General features: G+C 37.6%; 1 protein-coding gene across 1 annotated transcript in view; it reads right to left on the bottom strand.

The window, feature by feature from the left end:
* TRDN (triadin) overlaps positions 1-27,642 on the bottom strand; it is a gene marked incomplete at its 5' end in the record, with an annotated part of 426,652 nt that overhangs the window by 311,738 nt on the left and 87,272 nt on the right. Inside the window, 1 exon segment of the mRNA NM_001082743.1 lies at positions 10,747-10,806. Coding sequence (NP_001076212.1) covers positions 10,747-10,806 — 60 coding nt within the window.

Below are 27,642 nucleotides of genomic sequence, written 5' to 3'. Positions count from 1 at the left end.
CATGAGGGATCATCACAAAGTTAATGAAAATGGAATTAAAATATGGTATTAAGGCAGGCATTTTGCACCGAGGTTAAGACATCTCTTGAGACACCTAAATGCTATATCAAAGCGCTTGCGTGCAAGTCCCAACTCTGCTCCCAATTCGAGTTTCCTGCTAATGCACATCATAGGAGGCAACAGTGGTGCCTCAAGTGGTTGGGTCCCTGCCACCCACATGGGAGATATGGATCAAGTTCCCTGCTCTCTGGCATTCATTTGGGGAGTGAATCATCAGATAGTAGCATTCTCTCTCCCTCTTCTCTCTCTCTCTCTCTCTCTCTTTCCTTTTTTTTTTTCTCCCTCTCCCTCCCTCTTCTACTCTCCCTTTGTTCTCTCTCTATCCTCTTCCTTGGTATATCTGCCCCTTGAAAAAGTAATAAGAATTTTCCATGATTTTTCAAAACTCCTCATATCCTTTAAAGCACAAAAATAGACTTTTGTCTCTCTAAAATATTAGTTCTGCAGCAAGCATTTTCATAGTGCTTTAGACATCACTTAGGACCCTTGTATACCATTTGGAGTGCCTTGATTCAAGTCCCAGCTTCACTGTGGATTCCAGCTTCTTGGTAGTGCACATTCTAGGAGGCAGCAGGTGATGACTCATGTGACTGGATCCCTGCCACTCACATGGGAGTCCCAGACTGAGTTCCTGACTCTTGGCTTTGGTTTGGCCCAGACACAGACATTGTAGGCATGAAGGGAGTGAACCAGTAGATAGGAGATTTCTCTGTCTGTCTTTGTCTCTCTCTTTCTCTCCCTATCTTTCTGTTTCTGCCTCTCAAATAAAACTTTAACAATGAAAATAGTAAATAAATAAAAATATGTATTTTATTCTCAAATTTTATTTAATTGTATGAACAATTTCTCTTTCATCTGAGGCTGCCTATTTGCAATAATAGCTGCAATTACTTCCTCACAAGTGAACCATCACCGGAGGAGCAGTGATGTATGCTCTATGTAGAAACAAAGAGGGAAAGAAAAAATGTATTTTGTATTTTAAGGAATCAATGAAGCATAGCTGGGAGCAGACAAAAATAAAAGTTTATACAATGTAAGATGACTAAATTAACTTATGGGCTTTAAGAGCTTTTTATAAAAGGTTCAAGGATATTTCAATATTTAGATTTATTTTAATGTCCTGTTCTCTTTTCAGAATCACTACCAGCTAGATTCTTTGGCAGCTTAAGATTTCAATCCTACAATTGCTTCCCAGAAACTTCAAGAGTCCTTACCAGGTCAATTGGTGCCTCTGTCCGAAATCACTCTTTTTAAAAACATTCTTCTGCTTTGTGCATATAAAACTGTTGGAGGTGAATTGTGTTCCATCAAAAAAATATATCCAAGTCCTAATTCTAGTATCTTAGAATGTCATCTTGTTTGGAGATAAGTTCTTTACAGAGGTAATTAATCAAGTTAAAATGAGCTTACTAGGCTGCTCCCTAATTCAACATGACAGGTGTCTTATAGAAAAGGGAAATTGGGCAGAGGGACGGGCATGCATGGGAGGAACACAATGTGTGAAAATACAGACATGAGAATAGCACAATTTGAGTAATTGACCTATAGGCCAAAGATTGATGTCAAGTCATCAGGAACTAGGAGAGAGGCACGGAACAGATGCTCTTTCACTGCCCTCGAAAGAAATCAGCCCTGCAGAAACCTTAACTTTGGACATCAAGTCTCAGCCATGATGAGGCAGTAAATGCCTTCTTTTTTCTGCCACCCAGTTGTGGATGCATTGTTATGGTAACCCTAGGAAACTAACAGTAACATCTAATACTGACATTATCATTAATGATTACCATTGGACTCCTATTGTGTTGTTTCAACCAAGTTCCCACCTGGTTTCAAAGGATTGACCCCTGGTCCAGATTTTATGTCTTCCACTTTAAGTTCCAGAGTCTACACCTGAACCCCAAGCCACCCTTTCTCTAAGGTACTACCAGAGAACTCTTCCAAGATGTTTTCGTGGAGTGCTCATCATGGTGATATTACTATGAGTTTACTTTCTTATCTCTATCATTGGATGGAGTCCTAGTCATCATTGAATTTTTAGTGACAAGCATGGTGTTTGGCACAAAGTACTATGAATAAATTAACATATATTATTACCTAACAGCAGTGGCTATTTTTTTCTTTATCCTATCTACCTTCCAGCAGAATACCTCCACTCTCACCAGTTGGGCCAACCACATGCCATTTGTCAGCAAACACTTGAGATCACTCCATTACCTGAACTCCTGGCAACCCACAAGGCTGGAGCAGACACCTCCTGTCCTGCCTGCCTAGCAGGTCCGCTGTTCTATGAGCCTTCTCCTAGTTGTATATTAATCATTATGTTATCTTTATTGGTTTTTCTGTTCTATGAGGAAATTGACATGCTTAAAAGTTCAGGAGAGGCTAAATGTTTTCTGAAATCAACAGTAAAATATAAAGTTGAAAAGAAAGTCAATAAACAATAAAACAAACCACTATTTAACTTGGGATAATTGGATTGTGTTTTTCCCCACTTTGGTCTGTGTGTTTGCTTGTGCTTTAAAAATTATCTATAATATATACACATATAAAATTATATGTGTTATGTTAATCTCTATTATTATGATTTTTATTGTTTTAATCTGGATGTTTTCAAGTTAATTTTCATTTTACTATCAAATTCATCATTGCTACTGACAAACTTGACATTACCATGGCCTAATGAAAGCTGAATTATATATATATAAGCTAAATTATATAAATATATTTATTAATAAACACAGAAATGTCTAACGTAAAAATTCACAGAAATCAAACATACATATAGATAGAGAAAATTAATATTTCATGCATTAATGCATTAATTTATTCATCATTCCATATTTATTGAGGGGGGGTCCTTTGTTAGAGTTTGGATAATTTTCAATTCAATGCAAGCACACAAGTTCAGAATCAGTAGGATCCTGGGAAACCACAGAGCCTGAATCTCTTTGTTCAAGTGTAAAAACAGAATCATAAGAATCCATTCAAGACTGAGGAGTAAAATAAGTGAAAACAGATGCAGGGCCTACCTTCAGTGAGTTACATCAGTATAGCAATTAGAATTTTTTTTTTTTTTTTTTTGACAGGCAGAGTGGACAGAGAGAGAGAGAGACAGAGAGAAAGGTCTTCCTTTGCCGTTGGTTCACCCTCCAATGGTCGCCGCAGCCGGTGCGCTGCGACCAGCACATCGTGCTGATCTGAAGCCAGGAGCCAGGTACTTATCCTGGTCACTCCCTGGCCACAGCAGAGAGCTGGCCTGGAAGAGGGGCAACCGGGACAGAATCCAGCGCCCCCACCGGGACTAGAACCCGGTGTGCTGGCGCCGTAAGGCAGAGGATTAGCCTAGTGAGCCACAGCGCCGGCCAGCAATTAGAATTTGTTGTTGTAACACTTTAAGAGGAAAAGGTTTGTGTGTAACAACACCACATAGAAAGTGCCTACATTCCCCAGTGAGAGACAGCAGAGGAGGCCTCTTAAAGGAATTGGCATTCATCTGAGAATGATACAAATGAACACTCTGCCAACTAAGAGGGCCTGAGCACTAGAGAGAAAGTACATTCAAAAGCATTGAGCTGTGAGACAGCAGCAATGCTTGCATGGGGACTACCCAATAGTTCAAGCTGTCTACAGCAATAGAGCTACCAATATGGTTTGGAATGCCAGGAATAGCAATGCAAATTTGTTGGTGGGAGTGGTTGGTTTAGGAAGTTTTGGTTAAGGGAAGATGTATCATCAAGGTCTCAACACTGAAAATTTGTAGGAAGAGATATCACAAATTATATGAGGAAGTTCTCATATGCCAAGCAAGAAAATGTGGCTTTGATCTTTTAGACTCTGAGACACCAACATGTGGATTTAAGCCAGCAAGTGACAGGATTAGCATGGATTTGAAGATCAATGTAGAGAAATTAACAAAGAGGCAATTGTCATAATGACTGTGAGATGATTGTGGAAATAAAAGCTAGTGGGAGAGGAGAAGCAAGAGTAGATTTGAATGCCTTAACAGATGAGGTGGGCAAATAAATGTGTGCTCCAAGGGGTGATAAAAGGGTGTGATGGAGACTGATCAACAGAGGGTTTAGTTTTCACCTAAAAACCTCTACTAGCCTAATTGTTCTAAAGTACTGGACAGTCAAAGAAAACAATTTAGAATGTACTTGAACTCTATACCATGAGTTCAATTGACACTGATTCTAATTCATTAGATCATTAGGAGAGCATGACTAAATTGCCTCTCCTTTCCAGTGTAAGGACCCTGGGATGGAGTCTGCACATATATTTATTTCCCAAACACTTTCTCCATGATGGGAAAATGAAGTTAGGATTGAGTATGACGACTGGCAACAATGACTGTTATACTTTAGCTTTGTATAGCTTGGGTGGATGGTGAAGTCAATTATTAGAACAGAATACAGAAAGAGATGGTAAAGTTTTATGCAATAGATGTTACTGGGAGCTTTGAATACATTGAATGAAAGAAATATTTTAGATATTGTGTTAAGCCACAGAAGAATTGTGTAGTAGGGTCCAGGCATAATCACATTCTATTTCTTTGGCCTTTTCAAACATCAAAATTAATTATGAATGTGGGCTCCCAAAATGATATCTCAGATGAAATTTTAAGGGGTTTTCCAATTAAGGAAATCAGTAGGAAAAAAATATCCAAGGCATTCTCAAGTTCTTGATTTAATATATATGTATTTTAAGTATCAATTTTTTAAATGATAATCATATGTCATTCTCTTGGCCACACAAACTTTTTCCTACTTTCAGTGTGAATAAGTTCTTCATTTACTATAGTCAGCAAAACAAAACAAACAAAAACAAAAATGGCTCTCCAAGGAAAAACACAGAAATTACAGTGATTCTGATTAAATTTTCTCCTACAAATAATAAAACTGAATATTTCCCATATTCCTGAGTTCTCTAACAATAATAATTTTACTCCTGCTATGCTGATGTCTGAAGATGCATATCAGTTTGTGAGAATACTGGTACTTTTATGATGAGTGGATTACTGTAAACGCGGTACTCTTAATCACTTTGTGGTTCCTACATGTAACTATTTCTATATGTTTAGTAATCACTCCCTTTTAAATCTGACTGGCTGGTAAGCCTGTCAAGATTTTTCCCCCATTTTTAAATACTTTTTTTTTCTAATTTTTCCTTTGATTCCAGGATGTTATTGAGTAATTAGAACTACTGGATTGAAGTTTATTTTAATATTGAAAAGATTAAAAAATTGTGCAACTCAATATAGTGTCAAATAATGCCCCCTTAAATATACATCCATGTTCTAGTCCTCAGAACCTGTGACTGTTATCTTATGTGTCCAAATAAACCTCCCAATATGATTAAGTAAAAAAATCTTGAGATGCAGAATAAACTCAGGAGATCCTTAAGAATAGTCACCGTAAGAATGTGAGCAAGATTTGATGGCAATGTGCAGCAGATAGCAATATGGTTGTGCAGGCAGAGATTGTAATGATGCTGTCACAAACCAAGGAATGTCAGCAGCGACCAGAACCCAGAAGAGGTGAGAAAAAACATTTCCTCCTAGAGCCTCTGATGGGGTGTAGTCTTCCTGTTAGCTTGACTTTGATTCAATGGAACTGATTTAAGATTTCTGCCTTCTACAACTGTGAGAGAATAAATTTCTGGTATTTTAAGACACTACATTTGTTGTTACGTGTTTTTAGGCCTACAGGAAAGAAATATAGGTATGATGATTCATTTGACATTTTTACTACAAATAGCCTTGTCGACTCACACCTCAGCTTTGTTAAATGTGGAAATAGTGGGCATTGTGGGCTTTGCAGCACATTAAGCTGCAGCTTACAACATTGGCTTCCAGATCAGAATACAGCTTAGAGTCCCAGCTACGCTGCTTCTGATCCAGCTTCCTGCCAATGCATCATAGGAGGCACCAGAAGATGGTTTCTGTGCTTGGGCCACTACAACCTACTTGGGAGACTCAGAGTTCTTGTCCTGTGGCTTTGGCCTGGCCCAGCCCTGTCTGTTGTGAACATTTGGGAAATTTATCAATGGATAGTTCCCTCTCTCTTGCACGCACTCTCTCTCTCTCTCTGTATGTGTGTGTGTATGTATAAACTTTGGCTATAACTTACTTAATGTAAGACATTGAATAAAAAATTAAGCTAGGGTAGGCTTAGAATATTCTGTGATCTTTAAATGAGATACTAGAGGCAAGATTAAGCATAGGATTTGGTTCATTATATGCAAACACTCATATATTATCCAATTTTGAGAGGAGAACCACCAGGTCAGCACTATGGCAAAGCAGATAAAGACACCATCTGCAGCACCGGCATCACTTGTGGGTGCTGACTGGAGTCCTGGCTGTTCCACTTCCCCTCCAGCTCTCTGCTGATGTGCCTGGGAAAATGACAGAGGATGGCCCAGGCCTCTGTACACACGTGGGGGACCCAGAGAAAGTTCTTGGTCATTAGTTTTGGATGTGCTAAGCTCTGGCCATTGCAGCCATTTTCTTTCCCCCTCTCTCTCTCTCTTTCTCTTTCTCTCTGTCTCTGTAAGCTAACTTTCAAAAAGAGGAATAATTTTTTTTTTTTTTTAGAAAAAGAGTAGAAGCACTAATACAGGGGTGATTCAGCACTTATGGCAATTTAGTGCTGTGTTGTAGAATCTTAAGGCCTAAAATTTTTCTAACACACGATCTTAACTTCTTCTAACATATGTAGCAAATACAGGGAAAGAAAGAATGCTTATAAGAAACTTAAAAAGGAACTATTAGCTATTTAAACATAAAATTAGACTAAGAGAACTAATGAAAAAGCTGAAAGTTACTGTTTAAAGTTAACCCGGAATTCTTTTAAAAATTCCACACAAAAATTTCTTAATCATTTAATCATGACAGCTATGTCATCAGCATTTCACAGAGAGAGAAATTGACACAAACAAAGATTAACCACTTTGGCCAAAGTCTCGGAGCCAGAAGATAATACATTTGGTATCTAACCTGGATTGGATAACTCAAAACCTTTATAATAGTGGAGGAAAATAATAGTGATACCCTCCATTGTCAAAATCATACACTGCTCTAATTTTACTTATTCAACAAGTATGACTGAGTGTTTGCCATGGGTCATGAAAATGCCCTTTAACAATCATGATGAGATCTTTTATTTACAACAAATATTAATTTATAATTCCTTGCAGTGAGTCTGTCTGTATATATCTTCTCATTTAAGGCATTTGTGAACAGAATTGTTTATGCTTACAAAGAATCCTTATATTGCTGACTACTGGAGTATTCTGATCATTTCCTATCATTTTTTGTGTAGATCTGCATCCTTCACTGGGCATCCATTCATCTGAAATATGAGAAAGCTGAGATCTCGGGTTTTATTCACCTCCATTTTTATGTTTATCAGTTCTTATAGGTCAGAAAGGCTTATCTTTTAGAAATTTAGGCTTCAAATGCAAATTTATTGTGCAAGATCATTTTGTCTTATAAAAGCTTTCATTAGAAACCATCATTCTGATATGAAATCTTCATTCTTCAAACTAAGTTGCAGTAGAGCACAATGCTGTGTATCCACAACCATCCTAGTGTAATGAACTCATTCTGTCTGCCCAACAGAGGCCACTTATAAGAACATCAATTTAGTGAATGACATTTAGTAATCCAAAAATAGATAAACTTAGGTGTAATTTTCCTCTAAACAATTTAATATTTCACTGTATTACCATGTGAATTTAATACAAGGTCACAAGTGCATGCATTGGTCTGATCATATTCATAAAATAAATTTTTACCCCTTTTGCATGGGAAAAAAAGTTTAATTTAGTTCAAAGGTAAAGTAAGCCTTAATTATGTCAAAGCTTATAATTTAAAGCCATAAGGGACTCAATGCCAAATTATGAATTAAAGGCTTAGCTTCATGAAACTGCTACATTCTTCCCTAATTAAAAACAGCAAGCAAAATAAACAGGACAGAGTAGAAATAAAAGTTAACCTCATATGATTACCTGAAGTCATTTAATGAGGATAACAACAAAAAGTATCTAATTTAAAAAAAAAAAAAAAGAAAAGAAAAACACAAAAGAAACAAAGAACTGGAACTGATTAATTCTTAGACAATTTAAAAATGATTTAGTTAGCAGGTTTACAAAGAATTGTTTTGGAAATTTATATATATGCATATAAAATATATGTGTAATATATAATTCAAGGATATTTTTCCTCGAATTACATATTTTTGGTTCTCTGTATTCCGTTTGATGAGTTCTCATAAATCACCTATGTCTAAACTCCCAGAGGTTTTTCCAGGATAGCTACACTTCTAAAACATTTTAGAACACTATTAATCCCTTGAAAAAGAGAAATAAATTGATAATAGGATGTGATCTAGTTTCCATTATCACAAAATTTTATCTCTGGGGGCCATTGCTCTGGCATAGTAAGCTAAGTCTCCACCTGTGGCGCCAGCATCCCATATGGGTGCCAGTTCCTTTCTAGTCTGCTCCTTTTCTGATTCAGAAGTCTGCTCTCTCCTGGGAAAGCAGTAGAAGATGGTCTAAGTGCTTGGGCCCCTGCACCTGCATGGGAGACCATGAAGAAGCTCCTGGTTCCTGGTTTCAAATCACCCTCAATTCCAGCCATTGCAGCTATTTGGGGAGTGAACCAACAGATAGAAGACCTTTCTCTCTGTCTCTTCCTCTCTCTTTCTGTAACTCTACCTCTCAAATAAATAAATAAATCTTTTTTAAAAAAATATCTCTACCTAAAATTATTTAGCATAATTAATTTTGTAGAGTCAGATATTTGTCCAATTATTTATAAACACCGCAGAATATTATTATTTGAAGATAGCATATCGTTTGTTATGAGTTCAATTACTATAGTTTAAATTTGCCACTCTTCCTCATATACAACTTTAAAACTGATGTGGAATGTGACATACAGGAGAAAGTACTTATTTGCTTTTATGAAGATTTATAAAACCATATTTATTTTCATTGAGCTATTAGACATTATTCTAATTTAAATACAAATGAAAAAAGAAATTTTTGTTCATATTAACACAGGAAAATTGTGGGAAAATATATGATCTGTCATGCTCAGTTCAGTGCTAGACACCCCGAAGCTCCATTTCTCTCTGTTTCTCTCTCTCTCTCTCTCCCTCTCTAGAAAATTATTCACTTTTCCAAAATGCATTTGCTCTAATCAAGAAATATATTCAGGTTACTAATCTCCAGCCCAGGCTTTGAGAAATTTATTTTAGACTTCAGCCAAATTCACTGTTTTAATTATGGAAGACTTGCTTGTTTAATGAACAGACTCTACAGCCCACTGCTCAAAGCCTTCAACAGGGAGATTCTAATAGAGCTAAGTCGAAAATGCAAATGTCACCATCAGCATCACCACATCCACTCCAACAGCATTGCTCTTAAATTAATAGTACAGTCTGTAAGATAAAAAAGCAGAGACTCCAATCATGTGGAACCAGTTGTGTTTCTGTTTAACCTCCAACAGAAAGAAGCACACAGCCAGGTCAGTCATGGTTCCCTTTGTCAAGCCATGCCCAAGAGCTGTGTCCAAAAGGGGTTAAGAATCAAAAAAGGAAAGGGAACAGTAAGAAGACATTAGCTCCCTAAGTACAAATATAAATAGGTTTCCATTGAGTGAACTTAAATGTTCTGATTGTGTAAGAATTGGCGAACAAAATCTGGAGTAAACTCAAACACTGGGATTAAAGACATAATATGTGCAGAGTGTTTAAACAATGTGGCATTTTAATACAGATTCACATGCTGGTGAAATTCAAAGTTAATTAAAACTTCCATTACTGAAAATTTTCCAATCTGCACTATGTTATTTTCTATAGCTAATTGTGAATTAGCTAGTTTTTGATGTAACCAATGGTGAACATATTTAATTTTATCTCAGGGAAATTCTTTCATTTTTCTTTCTGTATCCCCCAAATATGATTAGGAAATTTGTTTCTTTCCCTGGCTTATTCAAAATCAGGTATAGCTGGACATTGGGAAACCTGTGTCCTTTTGAATGTCTTTGCTTCCTATAATTTCTTTAAAGTTTTATGACTACGTGGGTCACCCTCAGAAAAGTGATGCTGTAAGATGAGCAGGACAATGCTGACCATTATTAATGTGCTTCTGCTGCAAGACTGCAGTTACTGGATTCAGTTCAATTGAAAGGGAGATTAATCATCATCTTGTCACTGTCCATCTACCCCATAAGGCTATGCAAGAGAGCTATTGGACTAGCCATTCTGTAGTCAGATAATATGACTGCATTTCCACACTGAAGATTGTAAAAACACTGTACCCTATGGGAAATTCATATTAAAAGAAAATTTAACTCTGACATATATGCATCTTATTAAAATGAGTAAAGCCATTTTTCTCACTAAATCAAAAAATAGTAAGTAAAAACTTATAAATAATTTAAAGATGGTCAAATATTTTTGACCATGGTCAAACCACAGCTCTAAAGTTGTTGAGTCCAATCATTAAATACTATTTATATATTCATACAAGAAGTCAGCTGAGGGGAAATGTATTTTTCAACAATATCAAAAATTTTTAAACAAAATCTCTAAAAAATTTTTCTTCCTCCCACATCAACATGCATCAATTATGTCTTTTAAATATTAATAATAAACTTAAAAATAAGACATTTACCTTTAGTTGGTATTTTCCTCTCAGGTTTTTCCTGTTTTTCAATCTTTTCTTTGTGTATGTCTAGGGAAAAATATAATTTATGATTTAAAAATCTCTGAAACATATGATATTTAAACCATAGCTATGATATAAACTTTGAGATTGCATCACAAAATCTAAAGGATTGTATGAAAAATCGTATTGATTTTTAAAAGGAAAGAGTCTGTAATATATTGTTACATATATCATTATTTACTGAAATCAGAAAAAATGAAAGCAATCTGAAAATCAAAGTTATTGAAAAGCTTAAAAATGTATATTGACAGAGATGTTGTCACCAATTTCAGTACTAAAACTGATCACAAACTATAATTATGTTTTATTTCAATTACTCTCAATACAAATTAAGAATCGTTCATAAGAATGTCATTTAGATTTAGTAAGATTTACTTTAATGTATTAAATTAAGAATTTGTGAAATGAACTGTAACAACCATCTACTAGGAAATATTTCTCAAGAGTATTGACTGTAAGCTATGTTTATAATCAGCATTTGGCATTGCATTTAACCAATAATTACTACAAGTAGATATGACACATTTTTTTGAATAAGTTATTTGTACGTTTTTTCCTAAATATCAGGTTTTAAGAAACACGCTCAATTTGCTGCTAGCTTCAGTATACATACATTGCCAAGCCTTAGAAAATGAAGTCAATTTTGAATTTGCAGTTAATTTGGAAAGAAAATTTGAGGTTAGAGTTTATAAATATGATTACTACCTCTGAAAAGTGACTTAATCTTAAATATCATAGCTTTGCTTAGAGAAAATGCTAATGAAGTTTACTTATTTACTTATCACAACTTTATTCCACAGATGGTCTGAGATGCTGCTAATTACTGTACACATTTTCAATTCTTCATTTGTAAATCTGCATTTGCATTTTTGTGATTTTTCTGGAAGTCTACTAAATCAAGATCAACCATAAGAAAACCCCAGACATCTTCAGAAATACAGCTATTGACTGGACTTTCATTCACCCACTGAAAAAAACATATATGTCACTGTGAAGACTTCTCTCCCTCATTTGCTCCTTAAATCAGTTGTTGGGCTATTTAGAGGTTCATTCTTCTACTTTTGTCACATCCCTGACTTTGCATATGGTCACAGAGATATGAAGGAGGTCAGGTGCATGTTCGCCTCACTGACAAAACCCCTCAGGTACAAGGAAAGCGCTCCAGAGAGCACAGGAAACTTCCATCTCCCTGCCTCTTTCACCGTTTTGTGTATCTCTGCCCTTAACACCTCCAATTTCTACTGCACAGCAGTTTCCACCTTAGGACTATGGACACTTTGGATTGGGTGAATCAGTATTGGGGAGGGGATGCAGGATATTCTATGCAGTTGAGTTTTAGCAGCATGGTTGACCTCTAAATATTAAGGTGTCAGTAACCCCCATGTCATGACAATGAAAAATGACTTCAAATATTGCCAAATGTCCCTTGTAGGGTAAAATGAATCCTTGTTGAGAACCACAGCTCTAAAGATACACAATCACTGTTCGTCACTACCTAGGTCTCTATTGTCCAATACAATAGCCGCTAGGCATGTGTGCATATTAGACAAATGATATGTGGTCATTTTTTACTAAAATGTGCTGTATGTATAAAGGGTGCATTAGCTAATGATGATTTAGTATAAAAAAGATGTATCTCAATAATTATATTTTGACATAATATTACTGTGGAATTTTTAAGTGTGATGGTTTTATTGAAGAGTCATATTGACTGCATTGTTATTTCCAGTTATTCATATGAACACTTTGGAGTTAATTAGAGCTATTTGACCAATGCAATTAAAATCCACAATCAATTGATTTTCAGGAGAAATAGTGGCCAGCACTGTGGAGCTGCGGGTTAAAGCCCTGGCCTGAAGTGCTGGCATCCCAAGTGCGCACTGGTTCTAGTCCCACCGCTACACTTCCAATCCAGCTCCCTGCTATGTCCTGGGATAGCAGTGGAAGATGGCCCAAGTGCTTGGGCCCCTGGACCCATTTGGGAGACCTGGAAGAAGCTCCTGGCTCCTGGCTTCAGATCTGCACAGCTCCGGTCATTGCGGTTATCTGGGGAGTGAACCAGCAGATGGAAGACCTCTCTCTCTGTCTCTACCTCTTACTGTAACTCTGTCTTTAAAATAAATAAAATAAACCTTTTTTTAAAAAAAAAGCAGCAATATAATTCTGGATACTCTGAGCTGGCTTGTCTGACTGCACAGGAAATCTTTAAAAGCAGACTTGAATTTTCCCAGGCAAAAGGAAAAAATTCTGCCTGTGGATGACAGTTTTGGTCCATGCCCATGGGCTGAGGCTTGCCCATGATCTTCCCTTCCTGACTGTTGTCCTATGGGTTCAAGCTTATTTAGCCAGTCTCCAAACTCACATAAGTCAATCGTTCGTAATACATTTTTAACATATAAATGTGTCTGCATAATATCCTATTGGTTCTGCTTCTCTGTTTGATACCTGATTGATAATACATTGTGTTAAGACATTTTATTAAAATTAATTTCATATTTTTTCTTTTACTTATTTTTATGTGGCTACTAGAAAAATGTTAAATTATATATGCAGCTCACATTACACTACTTGATGATTCGGGTCTAGTCCCAAGCAGAGCAAATTAGCTTTTCAAAAACCTTAGGTCATCCACAGGGTTAAATCTTTTTCAAATAAACTGAAAAAAACTAATTTGAAGTTCTCCCCTGCCAATACTGTTCTGCTTCCACCCTCATATCCAAATGAACAAAAGCTGTAGAGGAGACTGGTACATTTTATAACTCAGGCCCATAAAATAAAATGTTAAATATTTACAGTGGTTTTTTGGATATGCTAAAGGCATCACTTTAAAGAGATAACCTCTTACTCTAAGTAGGTATTACTTTGAATACAGAGATGGGATGCCATATTCAAAATTAAACTATTATATGGAATACTGCATTCACTGAGATGTGAGAATTCCTTTAAATTGTCATTTAGAGTAATGTTGTTCCCTTAGAGCTGTGTGTGTGTGTGTGTGTGTGTGTATCAGGCAGACACCTGCCAGAAAAATGAAAAAAGGATCCTCTGAGGAGTCTATGCTACAAACCATCTTGTATAGATAAGCCTAATATAGATTTGGGGAAATGGAGAAATATACTACTCAGTGGTGACTATTGGACTACATAGTCCACAGTGGCCCACAGATGGAAGTTTACTCATCGGAGAACAGATGAAGAAGGAAGAGCAGACTCCACTTAGCTCCCCTTATCTGTGGTTCATGAAGCCTGACCCATCAAAGGTACTGAACACTGGATAGTGATCAGAACTGAAATGAGCAAGGGTCCACCCAGGAGAGAAAATAATGAAGAAAACACATTCCAAACAGACTGGTATTAAGAAAATCATTCACTAAAAAGGCCTTCTAATCCTATGTGCACTTACTCCTCATGTAGGATCTCTGTCCTTAATGTGCTGTACATTGTGATTTAATGCTATAACTAGTACTCAAACAGTATTTTTCACTTTGTGTTTCTATGTGGGTGCAAACTGTTGAAATATTTACTTAATATATGCTAAACTGATCTTCTGTATATAAAGAGAATTGAAAATGAATCTTGATGTGAATGGAAGGGGGGAGGGAGAGGGAAAGGGGAGGGTTGCGGGTGGGAGGGAAGTTATGGGGAGGGGAGCCATTGTAATCCATAAGCTGTACTTTGGAAATTTATATTCATTAAATAAAAGTTTAAAAAAAAGAAAAGCATTCAGGAAAATGGAAAAGATGGGGGAAACATGTTAATGTCTTTAACTCAAATGTACAAAAGAGGAGAAACTCTGAAGTGGAAGGGAAATACTTGCATGTTGGATACACTTCGTAATATGTTCTACTTTGACAAAAATGAAAATAAAGAAAGGTAAAGGAGAATTAATCTGAAAAAAGAAACAATACATGTCAAAGTATTTACTTTTTACTCTGTGACTAAGGGTAGACCTCGCCTAGTTCTGTAATCAGGCCAGTCTCAAGAATTATGTCCCAATTTTTTCATTTACCTGTTTCTTTAGCCTTATACAAGCTATGGCAGCCACAGTATTCAGGGAGGACTCACACTTGGAAGGGGAAGCCACACATTTGTTAAAAGATACACACAGTAAGAGCTACACAGAATGGAGTGAACAAAAGAATGATGACTTACTGAAACTTTTATTTTATTTTTCCCTGCAAGAATATCATCAAGCAAATTTTAGCTGCAAGGTTGCTTTAAGTCTTTTATATTTCTATAGGGACAAGTGTAAACTACCACAGATAATCTAGTAAAGGCCTACACACACCTACATTACTTTGCTCATAGAAGGCAGAAGAAATTCATTTCTGAGCATTCAAATTTAAGAAAAAATTAAATATCACTGCATATTTTCTTGCAACATCACATTTTCTTTGGGATTTGATTGTGTCACTGGTGACACTGTCTGTGGATATTAGAGGTCAGAAGAATCCAGTGAAGCCCCTGCACAGTGTTCCAATTCTGTCTCCTCACACTTCAGCCAGGAAAGATGACCACTCAGCCTTGTGTCCAATTGAGTAACAACATATTATGGCTTTATACTCAGAAAGTTGGTTTTCTCATAAGTAGATGATACTTGATTATTATTTTAATTGCTCTTTCCAACCAAGAACAATTTGTATACAACTGAGAAAGCAAATATACAAGATTCAAGTCTAGACTGAGTTCTGGGCTTCTGGCTTCAGCCTGGCCCAGTCTTGGATATTGTAGGCATATGGGAAGTGAACCAATTGATGAAACATCTCTGTCTCTCTGTCAAAAATAAATTATGTGACTATATCAATCATATATTCAAGTCATCAAGGGTAGAGATTTATTGCTATGGTTTTCAATGAATTTCAAATAAAAAAGTCTCCTGTGTCATATTAATGCTACCTTCTATTTTTGAAATAATTTCCATAGAGCAGTGAATGCCTCCACATTGTATAACATGACAATAATGACTAACAGCATAGCATTAAAAATGGTGCCACTTTTTAAGGTCCAGTTCATTAAACCTGAAGCAAACCTGTATATAAGGCACAAAGAAGATCAAGGCAGTCATTTTTTCACCACCAAATATGTGTCTTACTGTTAGGCAAAATTCCAATGTCTCTGAAAAGGTGTTAAAGCTTAGCACCAGATGCTAAGTGGCTTAGATGATGCAGAGGTCAAAGTATCTCAACCCATGTGGTAGGCTTCCCACAGTCCCTAAAAGTATGAATTTAGATTTTGAGAATTGAAGAAGGGAAGAATTACATGGAGAAAGAGTGATAAATATTTCAGTGTACTAGCAGGTAGTGAAGGAAATCCTTTTAGTTTATTAATTCATTAGGAGCCTTCCATCATAAGAATGAGTTAGCCCTTTGCTAATGTTTACTGTGTCCATAGCAGTATCAATGCACAGAAGAATTTAAGAGAATTTACTTCCCCAGGTTGTGGAAGGTATGCTTGTCACTTCTTTTACTACTCTTGATTTCACACAGCTCCTCCGGCTTCTTGTGGGGAGGTATGAGTGAAGATGAAAAATGAAGAGTAGATGTCTGTTCTTAAATTTGTGTTGTTATTCGTCTCACTCTAAAACGGAAAACTTGAAGTTCCCAGAAATCTGTTATGCCAGGTTTTAATGCAACTTTATTTCACTTAATGAACTCAAATAATATGAACTCTGGCTTTTATGCTTTATTATTCAATCAAGATGACAATAAAATATACCCTAGTTGATCATACTGTTTTTTTTTTTAAAGTACAATGTCAAACAACGTGAGAGTTGTGAACTGCTGGAAAACAGAGAAGGTATAATGATTTATTATGATGCTGAGAATAAATAAAATTAGTTGTATTTTTAGATTATTCATTATTTTAGGATATTAATGATACTTAATGATTATTTAAATAGTTCTTATGATGTCATAAATCTTGAATATTCTAATATAATTAATATGTTATACACTTTGATAGGAACATGTAGACACAGATAAGCTATTAAAAGATCTATATAACATATTTTCATCTCTGACACGCACTAAACTTCAGCTTAGTGTTGCAAATAATTAATACTGAAATCAATCTGCCTAATTCAGTTCTGATTCTTGTACTCACTTGCTGTGAGAATTCCATTTTCTCATCCACAAAATTAGGTTAATAATAGTAATTACCATATAAGCTTACTAAAATAGGTTAAAATATAAAGGATGTCGGGCAGCACTATGGGCCAAGTAAGCTTCATGTGAATATTGACTATTGTCTTTTATTTTTATTACCCATTTCTTCTTCACTGTACATTATTTCATCTTAAACTTCCAATACCAAAATGATAATTGACATGTATAAATCACTTAAAAAATACAAAGTGCATGAAAAGCACACTTAGGAATAACCCTACGTTGCCAAATCTTGCAGCTTAAAGAAGGTTGTGATGAGTCATTTCTTACCCGTTGCTTTAATATAAGTACTAAAATGACCAAAATTTTAAAATGTTGAGAAAGTAAAATGCTGCATTTCTAAATATTTTTTTTTACTTTCTATGGGAAGTGCTGGAAAAAGTTGCAGGGTTTTTATGGAAACAAAATAATGTATCTGAAGATTATTTATAAACTACAACATTCATTTAAAAGTTTTTTCATATTGCACAGCTTTTTTCATATATTTTTCTGAGACAATGAAAAGTTAGATAATAGTCATAAAGTATGTGGGGTTTTTTTTGACAGGCAGAGTTAGACAGTGAGAGAGAGAGAGAGACAGAGAGAAAGGTCTTCCTTTTTCCGTTGGTTCACCCCTCAATGGCCGCCACGGCCCGCGCTGCACCTATCCGAAGCCAGGAGCCAGGTGCTTCTCCTGGTCTCCCATGCGCATGCAGGGCCCAAGCACTTCGGCCATCCTCCACTGCCCTCCTGGGCCACAGCCGGGAACTGGACTGGAAGAGGAGCAACCCTGGACTAGTACACAACTGGGACTAGACCCAGGATGTCGGCACTGCAAGTGGAGGATTAGCCAAGTGAGCCATGGCGCCAGCCATAATGTATGTTTTAAATATATTTTTGTTTCTAAACTTATTTAGATGCTTATATAAGGAAAAAAGTAAATCATGAATATTGGTAATGAAATATCACATTCACTTCAACAGAGAAACATTTTGACTAAACAAAAATGGAATATATTACTAAGCCTACATAAAGAAAGGCCTCACAATTTCTATTCCTTTTGTTTAACCGGTTTAGTACTGTTATATTTTTCTAGCACTTCCTATTAATGACCAGGATATTTGAGTGATAAGCTTTAATTTATTTTATTTAACAACACTCGTAAATATTTATGGTATTGTATATGTAGAAATTAGGAAATTCAGGCATTTGGTTAGTATATCTGTGCTGGATATTTGAGCGGACAGAAAAGAGAGAATTCCAGAAAATGGAAAATTTTCTGGTTTTCAGTTTAGCACGTCACATAGGAACTTATAATTGCCCAGGAGATGATGTCTCTAACACTAGCACTCATTTCACAGTCTTGATTCTTCTTGTTCCTCTTTAGCCTAATTCTGTCAAAAAAAAAAAATTACCGGAGCTATGGCCTATGGCCTATGGTGATGCCAATGGTAATCATGGAGCTAATTGATTTTTCCAGGAGTCTCTGAGCTCAATTTTCATATGTAATTTGTGAACAGAGGTTTTATATGGGTACTAAAAGTAAGAACAGTGATCATAGCAAAAACCAGTAGGACCAAAAAGTGAAAAACAAGTTCCTTATTTTGCACTGTGGGTTTTCTAAGTTCTTTTTAATCACATTACATATGCTTTATTTATGAGATTCTTTTATCAATTCAATAATGAAGCTTATTGTTGATTAGATAGTTGATAATTTTTTCTAAGATTTACATGGCCATGGCCACTTTAAAGTATATGATTGTCTTTATCAATATGACCACACTCTTAATAAATTCCAAATTATATCAATTCTAGATTTTAAATGACAGACTCAATAAGTTAAAAGGATAATATCTATTACCAAAGCAACCATCTTGATTTAGGATGAAAACCCATTTTATTAAATTATTATGAGTTATGGATTTCCAAGAATGCCTTTTATCATTATGCTTTCTCTAGATATTTTGCAAGAACCAGATAATACAAAATTTAAATTATTCATTTGAACACAGAATGTCTATTGATAAGATTCTGCCAATTGTTATTAGAACATAAAAGATTAATCAAGGTAACTGAGCAAATCTAGTTATTTAGTGGCTAATTAAGTAAGGCTAAGGGAAAATATTTTACTGAATTTTTAATCTTTAAGGTCAATAAGATAAATTATGTGTAGTTATTTAACTTTTTAAATACTTTTTATTGCATTAAATCGAAATTTTGGGGGGCTCGCACTGTGGTGCATAGAAGTTAAGCATCTGCCTGAGTGTCAGCATCCAGTGTGAGCACCAGTTCAAGTCCTGGCTGATCCAATTCTGATCTAGCTCTCTGCTGATGTGCCTAAGCAGGCAGCAGAGGATGGTCTGAGTGCTTGGGCCCCTGCATGCATGTGGGAGACCCAGAAGAGGCTCCTGACTCCTGGCCTTGGCTTGGCCCAACCCTGGCAGTTGGGGCCATCTAGGGAGTAAACCAGCAGATGGAGGAGCCCTTTCTCTCTCTCTCTCTCTCTCTCTCTCTCTCTCTCTCTCCATCACTGCCTTTCAAATAAATAAATGAATCTTTTTAAAAAATTAAAAAAACATTTTTGGAGAAATTCACTGCTCATCATTAGCAAAGAGTGTACAGAGACGAGGTTTACCCCGGGGGTTAAGATGTCTGTTAAGAGGCTTACATCCCAGATTGAAGCACCTGGATTTGAATCCAGCTCCTGATTTCAGTTCCCTGCTGACATGGACCATGGGACGCATCTGCATATCTCAAGTAGCTGGGTTTCTGCCACCCACAAGGGAGCCCTGGATGCATTCCCTGATCCAGCTTGAGGCTGTCCCAGTCTCAGCCATTGTGAACATCTGGGGAGTGAACCAGCAGATGGGAGCTCTCTCTCTCTGCCTGTCTCTGTGATCTATCTCTTAGTAAACACATTTTTTAATTTTTAATTTTTTTAAAAAAACCTGAGTGAACATTTTAATGGGTGAATTATATAGTACAAGAAAGGAATATAATGAGATACCTTTTTCTTCGTGTCATACAATCTATCTTTGTAATTAAGTGGAGACCCTCCAGACATAGTGATAGACAGATATTGATGACACTATCCTTTTGGAATATCATAGTTCATACACTGAAAACATATTTTGAACTTTTATTTTGTTATTTTTAATTCCTTACTAAGATACATTAAAGTTTTTCAGGAAAAATAATCATCTCGACATTGCATATAAATGACCCCTAAAATAATTTCAAGGAAGTATAAAAAGACAATACCTATCTAATTTCATTTTTTTCTGTAGAATCTAAACCTCAACCTAATGCATTTCCTCTCTTTGAGTTTTACTGTATCCATCTATAAAATGAAATAGCATTTCCCACATGTAAATAAACCAGAGGTGGAAATGAAACAAATAATACCTTTTGTAAGATAATCGCTGGTAGAGTTTAAAGATTTAGGTGAGGTTTTGATTTTTTGCTTCATATTTGATGCTATACTAGACAAGATCAATGTGGCTGTACATCAGAGTCAGGTGGCAAGATTTTAAAGCATTCTTCTGAGCTATAGCCCAGATGTAATCAAGCAGTTTCTCATGATGAGGGAATTTTTACAGATCTACAATTCAAATATGCTATCAGGCATAGTAGCAACTGCTGTCTAGATCACTGTTTCACAAATTTTAATGCAGAAATCTGTCACCTAGGGATCTCCTTAAAAATGCAGATTCTGATTCATTTGGTTTAGATGGAGCTAGCTCCTACATTTCTAAATAGCTCAAGATGATGCTAGAGCTGCTGGTCCATGGGCCACACTTTGAGTTGCAAAGGTCTATTCCAGATAAAACTCTGGATAAATTATTAATGCAGGACATCAAAATTAAATCATGGGTTCATAAAATATTGCTGGGAAGAAAATGCCCATTAGGAAATCAAGCATCCATGTGTTACAGATGTGGAAACAGAACTGGTGGGGTTGACAGAACCACAGCAGATTCAGAGTGCAAGGCAATCAACACAAATACCTCTTCATTGTGTTCATTGAAGCATATCTCGGTTACCCTGAAAATTCTGACAAGTTCGGATGACGAGTGAGTATGCTAGTAATAGTCCATGACAAAGTAACAGTGCTATTAGCTTAGTTTATATTTAATCATTCATGGTTTTGTTTTTTATTAGTAAATTTGCACACAGCACTTACCATGTGCAAACAGAATCTGCAGTGATTCACTTATCTTTAACTGCTCTCCTTCTTGGCCTCACAATGCATAAAATACCCTATTTTTATAATTATTCATTTGGATTACAGTGGCTCTCACCAAGTTGTGAGTTAAGGATACATTGTGGAGATTTTTTAAATACAGCTGTTTAAGGCTTGACCCCTGAGCTTGCTTCTGATTTACTAAATCTGAGGTAGGAGGTAAATTTGGGTTCCAAATTAAAACCAAAAATTGGACATTGTAAACATTGTGGCTTTCCAGTTAAAATCTGTTATTGTAACACTATCCCTCTTGTAGTTTCAAAAGCCAGTCTTTTTCAATCTCAATAATTAGCTTAGGTGATGTCACCCACTCTGCTTCCAAAGGTGGGCCCATCACTAGGCCTACACAAAATGCATGATCCAATTCTTCTCCCAACTGATTTGTTCCAATGTGGTATGTTACTCAACAACCCTAGAGTTACTCTAGGCTCAATGTCTAGATCAAAGACTATACACTACGATGCTTTTACAGAAACATTTGGGAGAGAGTACAGACTTCAGTCCTGAGTCACTAAGGTAAAATAATTCTGCCATCAAGTTTCTGGTGACTGTAACTTCCCCTAGTAAGATAAGCCTACTGGGAATAAAAGAAAAGAAATAAAGGAAGGAAGACAGGGCCAAAAAATGATGGTCTTTTGTGTAATATAACACAAAATTTGTTTCAAACCATCCCTGTAGTCAGATCTTCTATCTTTTATTCTTTGCAACAAATTAGGTATATTTTTCATTAAACTAATTTAAATTATATTTTTGTCTTTCAAAAGCAATGCAATTTTCATGAAAAAACCACTTCAATATGACACACAGAGTTGAGAACCACAGGTAAGTTTTCTGTTCTGGCCCTGTTTTTAATTTTTTTTTCTATAGACTCTTTCTAAATGAAAATACATACTCTGCCATATTAATTCAACTAGCAGGTTAGTTCTTATGATCTTGGAACAGGGAACATATAAAAACTGCAGAGATAAGAGTCAGGAATATATTAGACCTAACAACTCACTGGTCATATGCTTCTCAATTACTTATTCAATCTTACACATAGGTATAAATATAACAACACAGAGAGAATTCTTGGTTCAAGAAGAACTATACCAAATAGTTGGCTCTCAGGTGTCTTGTCTCAGAGGCTCTTTTAATTATTCTTAATGTTGCATCAAAATCTAATCCATTGCTTTCTTTGGCCACTTACATCAGGTTCCAGTTTTACTCACGATTTTTTGTGACATTCTAGTTCCAATTTGCTTGCCTTGAGAAAAATGAGCTCTTAGCAACATAAAATGCTAAAGTTGCCTGAGGCAGTGGGCACCGGAGCTCACCACGATTCCAATGACCTGGAGAAGTGGCCCTCAGGATCATTTAACAGATCTCCTTGTCCTCGTCTTTCGCAGTGCAAACCAGCACGCCCATCGTGTATCTGCTCAGGAACTTGTTCAGCCATCTCCGCGGATCTCTCAAGAAGGCGGAAGGCTGTTAGGTTCCTCGTACAGTCTGGGAGCCATGTGCAGCAATGCCTTTATGGAACTGAGCTTTGATCTAGACTTATTTCGAGGAAGATCCAGGATAAATGCATCTACTTGACAATGTTACTAGGGTCTACCTAATAACCAGTAGTCTGTGGCTATGAATTTTAACAAGTTTGGTCACCCTCCTTTTTTCATACACCGTATTTTTCAGACACTTAATGTTCAGCCTGGTGTAAACTGGTGACGCTGCCAGCAAAGATGGATGCAATAGGAGCTCTGGCACACAAACACGTCCATCTATCTTACTCCCCATGACGCGACACAACCTTCTGAACGGCCTAATCCGAAAGTCTTGAATATGTATGATGCTGAAATGTCCTGGCTCTTCCTCATTCACTCTGACTGCAAAGAGCCTCTGCGGATTTCAATAACGTAAGAAAAACACACAATGAAAGAACTAAGTTTAAACTTACTAGGACAGCCTTTCCATCCGGCATAGCTTTAGGACAATTCAAAAATGCGACCATAGGAAAATGTAATTTGTTTTGTTCTAAGTACGGGAGTAGGGGAGTTTCTTCCTCTGTCGTTGATGTGTAGCTGCTATAATCTCCTGGAGCATCAGCCTTTATATCTGGGTTCTGCTCGCCCACAAGAGGAGTTGCTTATTTAGAGGAGCAAATAGTTGGGAAGTAGGGACATTAAACAAAATATAGAGGGTCTTATGCTGCTTTCCTCAGAGGGAAAAGAGAGATCTATAACCCATAAGTCTACCACGACCCTATAAATTCCGGCCAGTTTGTCCTGTTCAAAAAACTGAGTGTACATCTCTCTGAATGACTACAATTATTCTTTCTTAACTTTAAAGTAGGATGTCAGAAAAAGACATTATAAAATACAATTTCCTGTTAGGAGAGCATTATTACCTTCTAAAATTATGCATTCTGAAGAATATAAATGCAATGATTATTCTCATATACAGACTTAGAGAAGGAGATTAAAGTAAGGATAAATTGTAGAAAAGGAGATAAGTACTTGAATTATGTTGTGCTTAAAAGTATTAGTATAAAAAAAGATGAAAAACTGTATCCCTGAAAGGAATTATGCTCTTGGGGCCAGTGTTGTGGCCTGAGCAGGTTAAGCCACTGTCTGTAGTGCCAGCATCCCATATTGGTGCCGGTTCTTGTCCCTGCTGTCCCATTTCTGATCCAACTCCCTGCTAATGGCCTGAGAAGGCAGGGTGGAGATGGCCCAACTGATTGGCCCACTGAATCCACAAGGGAGACTCAGAGAAAGTTCCTGACTCCTGGTTTCAGATCAACCCAGCTCCGGCTGTTGCAGCCATTAAGGAAGGAACCAGAGGATGGGAGAACCCCCCTTCCCCCCGCCCCTGTAACTCTCCTTTCAAAAACATAAAAAGAAATCCTTAAAAAAAATAAAATAAAAAAGAATCATACTCTCTGAGAATGCTTACGTTCAGACAAATCACTGTAACTTAAAAATTTAATAGAAATATGAAAAGAAGATATTAGGTTTGCAAAAAGCCAATACTATATTCTTAAATGTTTGTTTAATTTATTTTTATTTACTTGAAAAACAGAGTGAATGAAAGAATATCTTTCATGTTCCATCTGCTGCAACTATGCCTGCAACTATAGCAGCTGGACCAACCCAGAACTGGGAGCCTGGAAATCCATCTGGGTATTCCATGTGATTGGCAGCGCCCAAGTACTTTAGCCATCATCTGCTATCTCCCAAGGGCATTAGTGGAAAACTGAATTAGAAATAGAGAAGAAACACCATCTCAGGCACTCCAGTATGGGACATGGGTGCCCCAAGTGGTGGCTGAATCCTCAGTACCACAATGACAGCAATATTTTATTTCAATTATATACATATATAAATACTAAAATATCTATGCTAATTGGACTTTTATTTTTTTTATTTTTATTTTTTTTTATTTTTTGACAGGCAGAGTGGACAGTGAGAGAGAGAGACAGAGAGAAAGGTCTTCCTTTGCTGTTGGTTCACCCTCCAATGGCCGCCGCGGCCGGCGCGCTGCGGCCGGCGCACCGCGCTGATCCGATGGCAGGAGCCAGGAGCCAGGTGCTTTTCCTGGTCTCCCATGGGGTGCAGGGCCCAAGCACCTGGGCCATCCTCCACTGCACTCCCTGGCCACAGCAGAGGGCTGGCCTGGAAGAGGGGCAACCGGGACAGAATCCGGCGCCCCGACCGGGACTAGAACCCGGTGTGCCGGCGCCGCTAGGCGGAGGATTAGCCTAGTGAGCCGCGGCGCCGGCGCTAATTGGACTTTTAAAGATTTATTTATTTTATTTATTTGTTTGAAAACCAGAGTTGCAAAGAGAGGAAGAGATAGAGGGAGAGAGAGAAAGAGAACGGGTTGAGGGAGGAGAGATGGCTGCAATAGCTGAGACTGAACCAGGATGAAGTCAGAGCTTGGAACTCTAGCTGGGTCTCCCAAGTGGGTGCCAGGAGCCCAGCTATTTTGGTCATCTTCCACTGCTTCCAGGTATATTAGCTGGGATCTGGGTTAGGAGTGGAGCAGCCAGGACTGGAACCAGTGTTAGTATAGGATGCTGGAGATCCAGGTAGGGATCAAAAAGCTGGCCATGGATATATATTTTTAACTTTTTTTTTTAACATTGCTAATTTCTCATCAACCCTTCAACATGACCTATTCTGTGCATTTTATCAACTAGATTGATGTTTTATTTACTTGCAATTCTTTCTGCTATTGAATTCCAGGCTACATGAAGTTTTACATTAACAGGTAATACTTATATAGATTTAGAATAACACCTAAAAGCTTTATTGTAGCCAATTACTATTTTATTTTATTGGGAATATTGTAAGCCAAGGCCACATGCTGCTATTTTCTACCTAACACATTATTTAGTATATGGAAAACATTTGAGAAATAATTATAAGTATAAATATAAATCTGTTGCTTGAGTTTAATTACAGAGGGGATAAAACATGTGGGTACTCTTTCTAGTGTGTATCTAAGGATACACACTGGACTAAGGTAGAATCTTGGGGCTCTGTTTTTTGTTCTCAGAAACCTAGAATTTTCCAGGAAGCAAAATGTTCATTCTCTATTACACTCATTTCATTATTTTTTCTTTTTATGTTCCCTGGAAAATTTTGGAAAACTAGGCATCCCCTCTTATATGTTGCAGTAAATACCTAGAATTTTTCTTCAGAGGATGAAAAGTTGCAAATGATATGTACATTATTAATGTCATTTAAATAAAACTACTATACAAATTAAAATGGATAGACTCCAAATACTATAAAAATTTTGAGTTTATGGGGCCAGCGCCATGGCGCAGTAGGTTAATCCGCCTGCAGCGCTGGCATCCCTTATGGGCGCCATTCTAGACCCGGCTGCTCTTCTCCCAATCCAGCTCTCTGCTATGGCCTAGGAAAGCAGTGGAAGATGGCACAAGTGCCTGGGCCCCTGCAACCACATGGGAGACTGGGAAGAATCTCCTGGTTCCTGGCTTCAGATCAGCATAGCTCTCCAGCTGTTGTGGCCATTTGGGGAGTGAACCAATGGAAAGAAGACCTTTTGTTCTGTCTCTCCCTCTCACTGCCTGTAATTCTACCTCTCAAATAAATAAATAAAATCTTTTAAAATTTTTTTTGAATGTCTTATATATATATATTTTTTTTTTTTTGACAGGCAGAGTGGACAGTGAGAGAGAGAGACAGAGAGAAAGGTCTTCCTTTGCCGTTGGTTCACCCTCCAATGGCCGCCGCGGCCGGCGCGCTGCGGCCGGCGCACCGCGCTGATCCGATGGCAGGAGCCAGGAGCCAGGTGCTTTTCCTGGTCTCCCATGGGGTGCAGGGCCCAAGCACCTGGGCCATCCTCCACTGCACTCCCGGGCCACAGCAGAGGGCTGGCCTGGAAGAGGGGCAACCGGGACAGAATCCGGCGCCCCGACCGGGACTAGAACCCGGTGTGCCGGCGCCGCTAGGCGGAGGATTAGCCTAGTGAGCCGCGGCGCCGGCTTGTCTTATATATTTAAAATATATATTGGGACCAGCGTGGTAGTGCACTAGGTTAATCCTCCACCTGCGGCGCTGTCATCCCATATGGGTGCCGGGTTCTAGTCCCAGTTGCTCCTCTTCCAGTCCAGCTGTCTGCTGCGGCCCAGGAGGGCAGTGGAGGATGACCCAAGTGCTTGAGGCCCTGCGCCTGCATGGGAGACCAGGAGGAAGCACCTGACTCCTGGCTTTGGGTCGGCGTAGCTCCGGCTGTAGCAGCCAATTGGGGAGTGAACCAGCGGAGGGAGGACCTTTCTCTCTGTCTCTCTCTCTCTCTCTGTAACTCTACCTGTCAAATAAATAAATAAAATAAAAAATAAAATATATATCAACATGCTGTTTTTAAGCATTGAGAAGCTTTTTTTTTTTAACTAAGTAATTAAGGAATACAAATTTCATAAGTACAACTTTAGGAAAATAGTTACTCTTTGACCATACCCGCCCACCCACCCACACTCCCACCCCTCCTCCTCCTCCCTCCTTCCTTCCCAGCTTCATTCTACATTAAAATTCATTTTCAATTACCTTTGTATACAGAAGACCAACTGTATACTATGTAAAGATTTTAACAATTTGCACGTACAAGCACACACACAAAAATGAACTGTTTGAGAACTACTTTTTTTTTTTTTCCACAGGCAGAGTGGACAGTGAGAGAGAGAGACAGAGAGAAAGGCTTTCCTTTTGCTGTTGGTTCACCCTCCAATGGCCGCCGTGGCTGGCGCGCAGTGGCTGGCGCACCGCGCTGATCCGAAGCCAGGAGCCAGGTGCTTCTCCTGGTCTCCCATGGGGTGCAGGGCCCAAGAACTTGTGCCATCCTCCACTGCACTCCCGGGCCAAAGCAGAGAGCTGGCCTGGAAGAGGGGCAACCGGGACAGAATCCGGCACCCCAACCGGGACTAGAACCCAGTGTGCCGGTGCCGCAG

The sequence above is a fragment of the Oryctolagus cuniculus genome, chromosome 5 (assembly GCF_051225735.1).
Source record: "Oryctolagus cuniculus isolate XC-2025 breed Fujian yellow rabbit chromosome 5, ASM5122573v1, whole genome shotgun sequence".
NCBI lineage: Eukaryota > Metazoa > Chordata > Mammalia > Lagomorpha > Leporidae > Oryctolagus > Oryctolagus cuniculus.
This window is presented reverse-complemented; position numbering and strand designations above follow the sequence as displayed.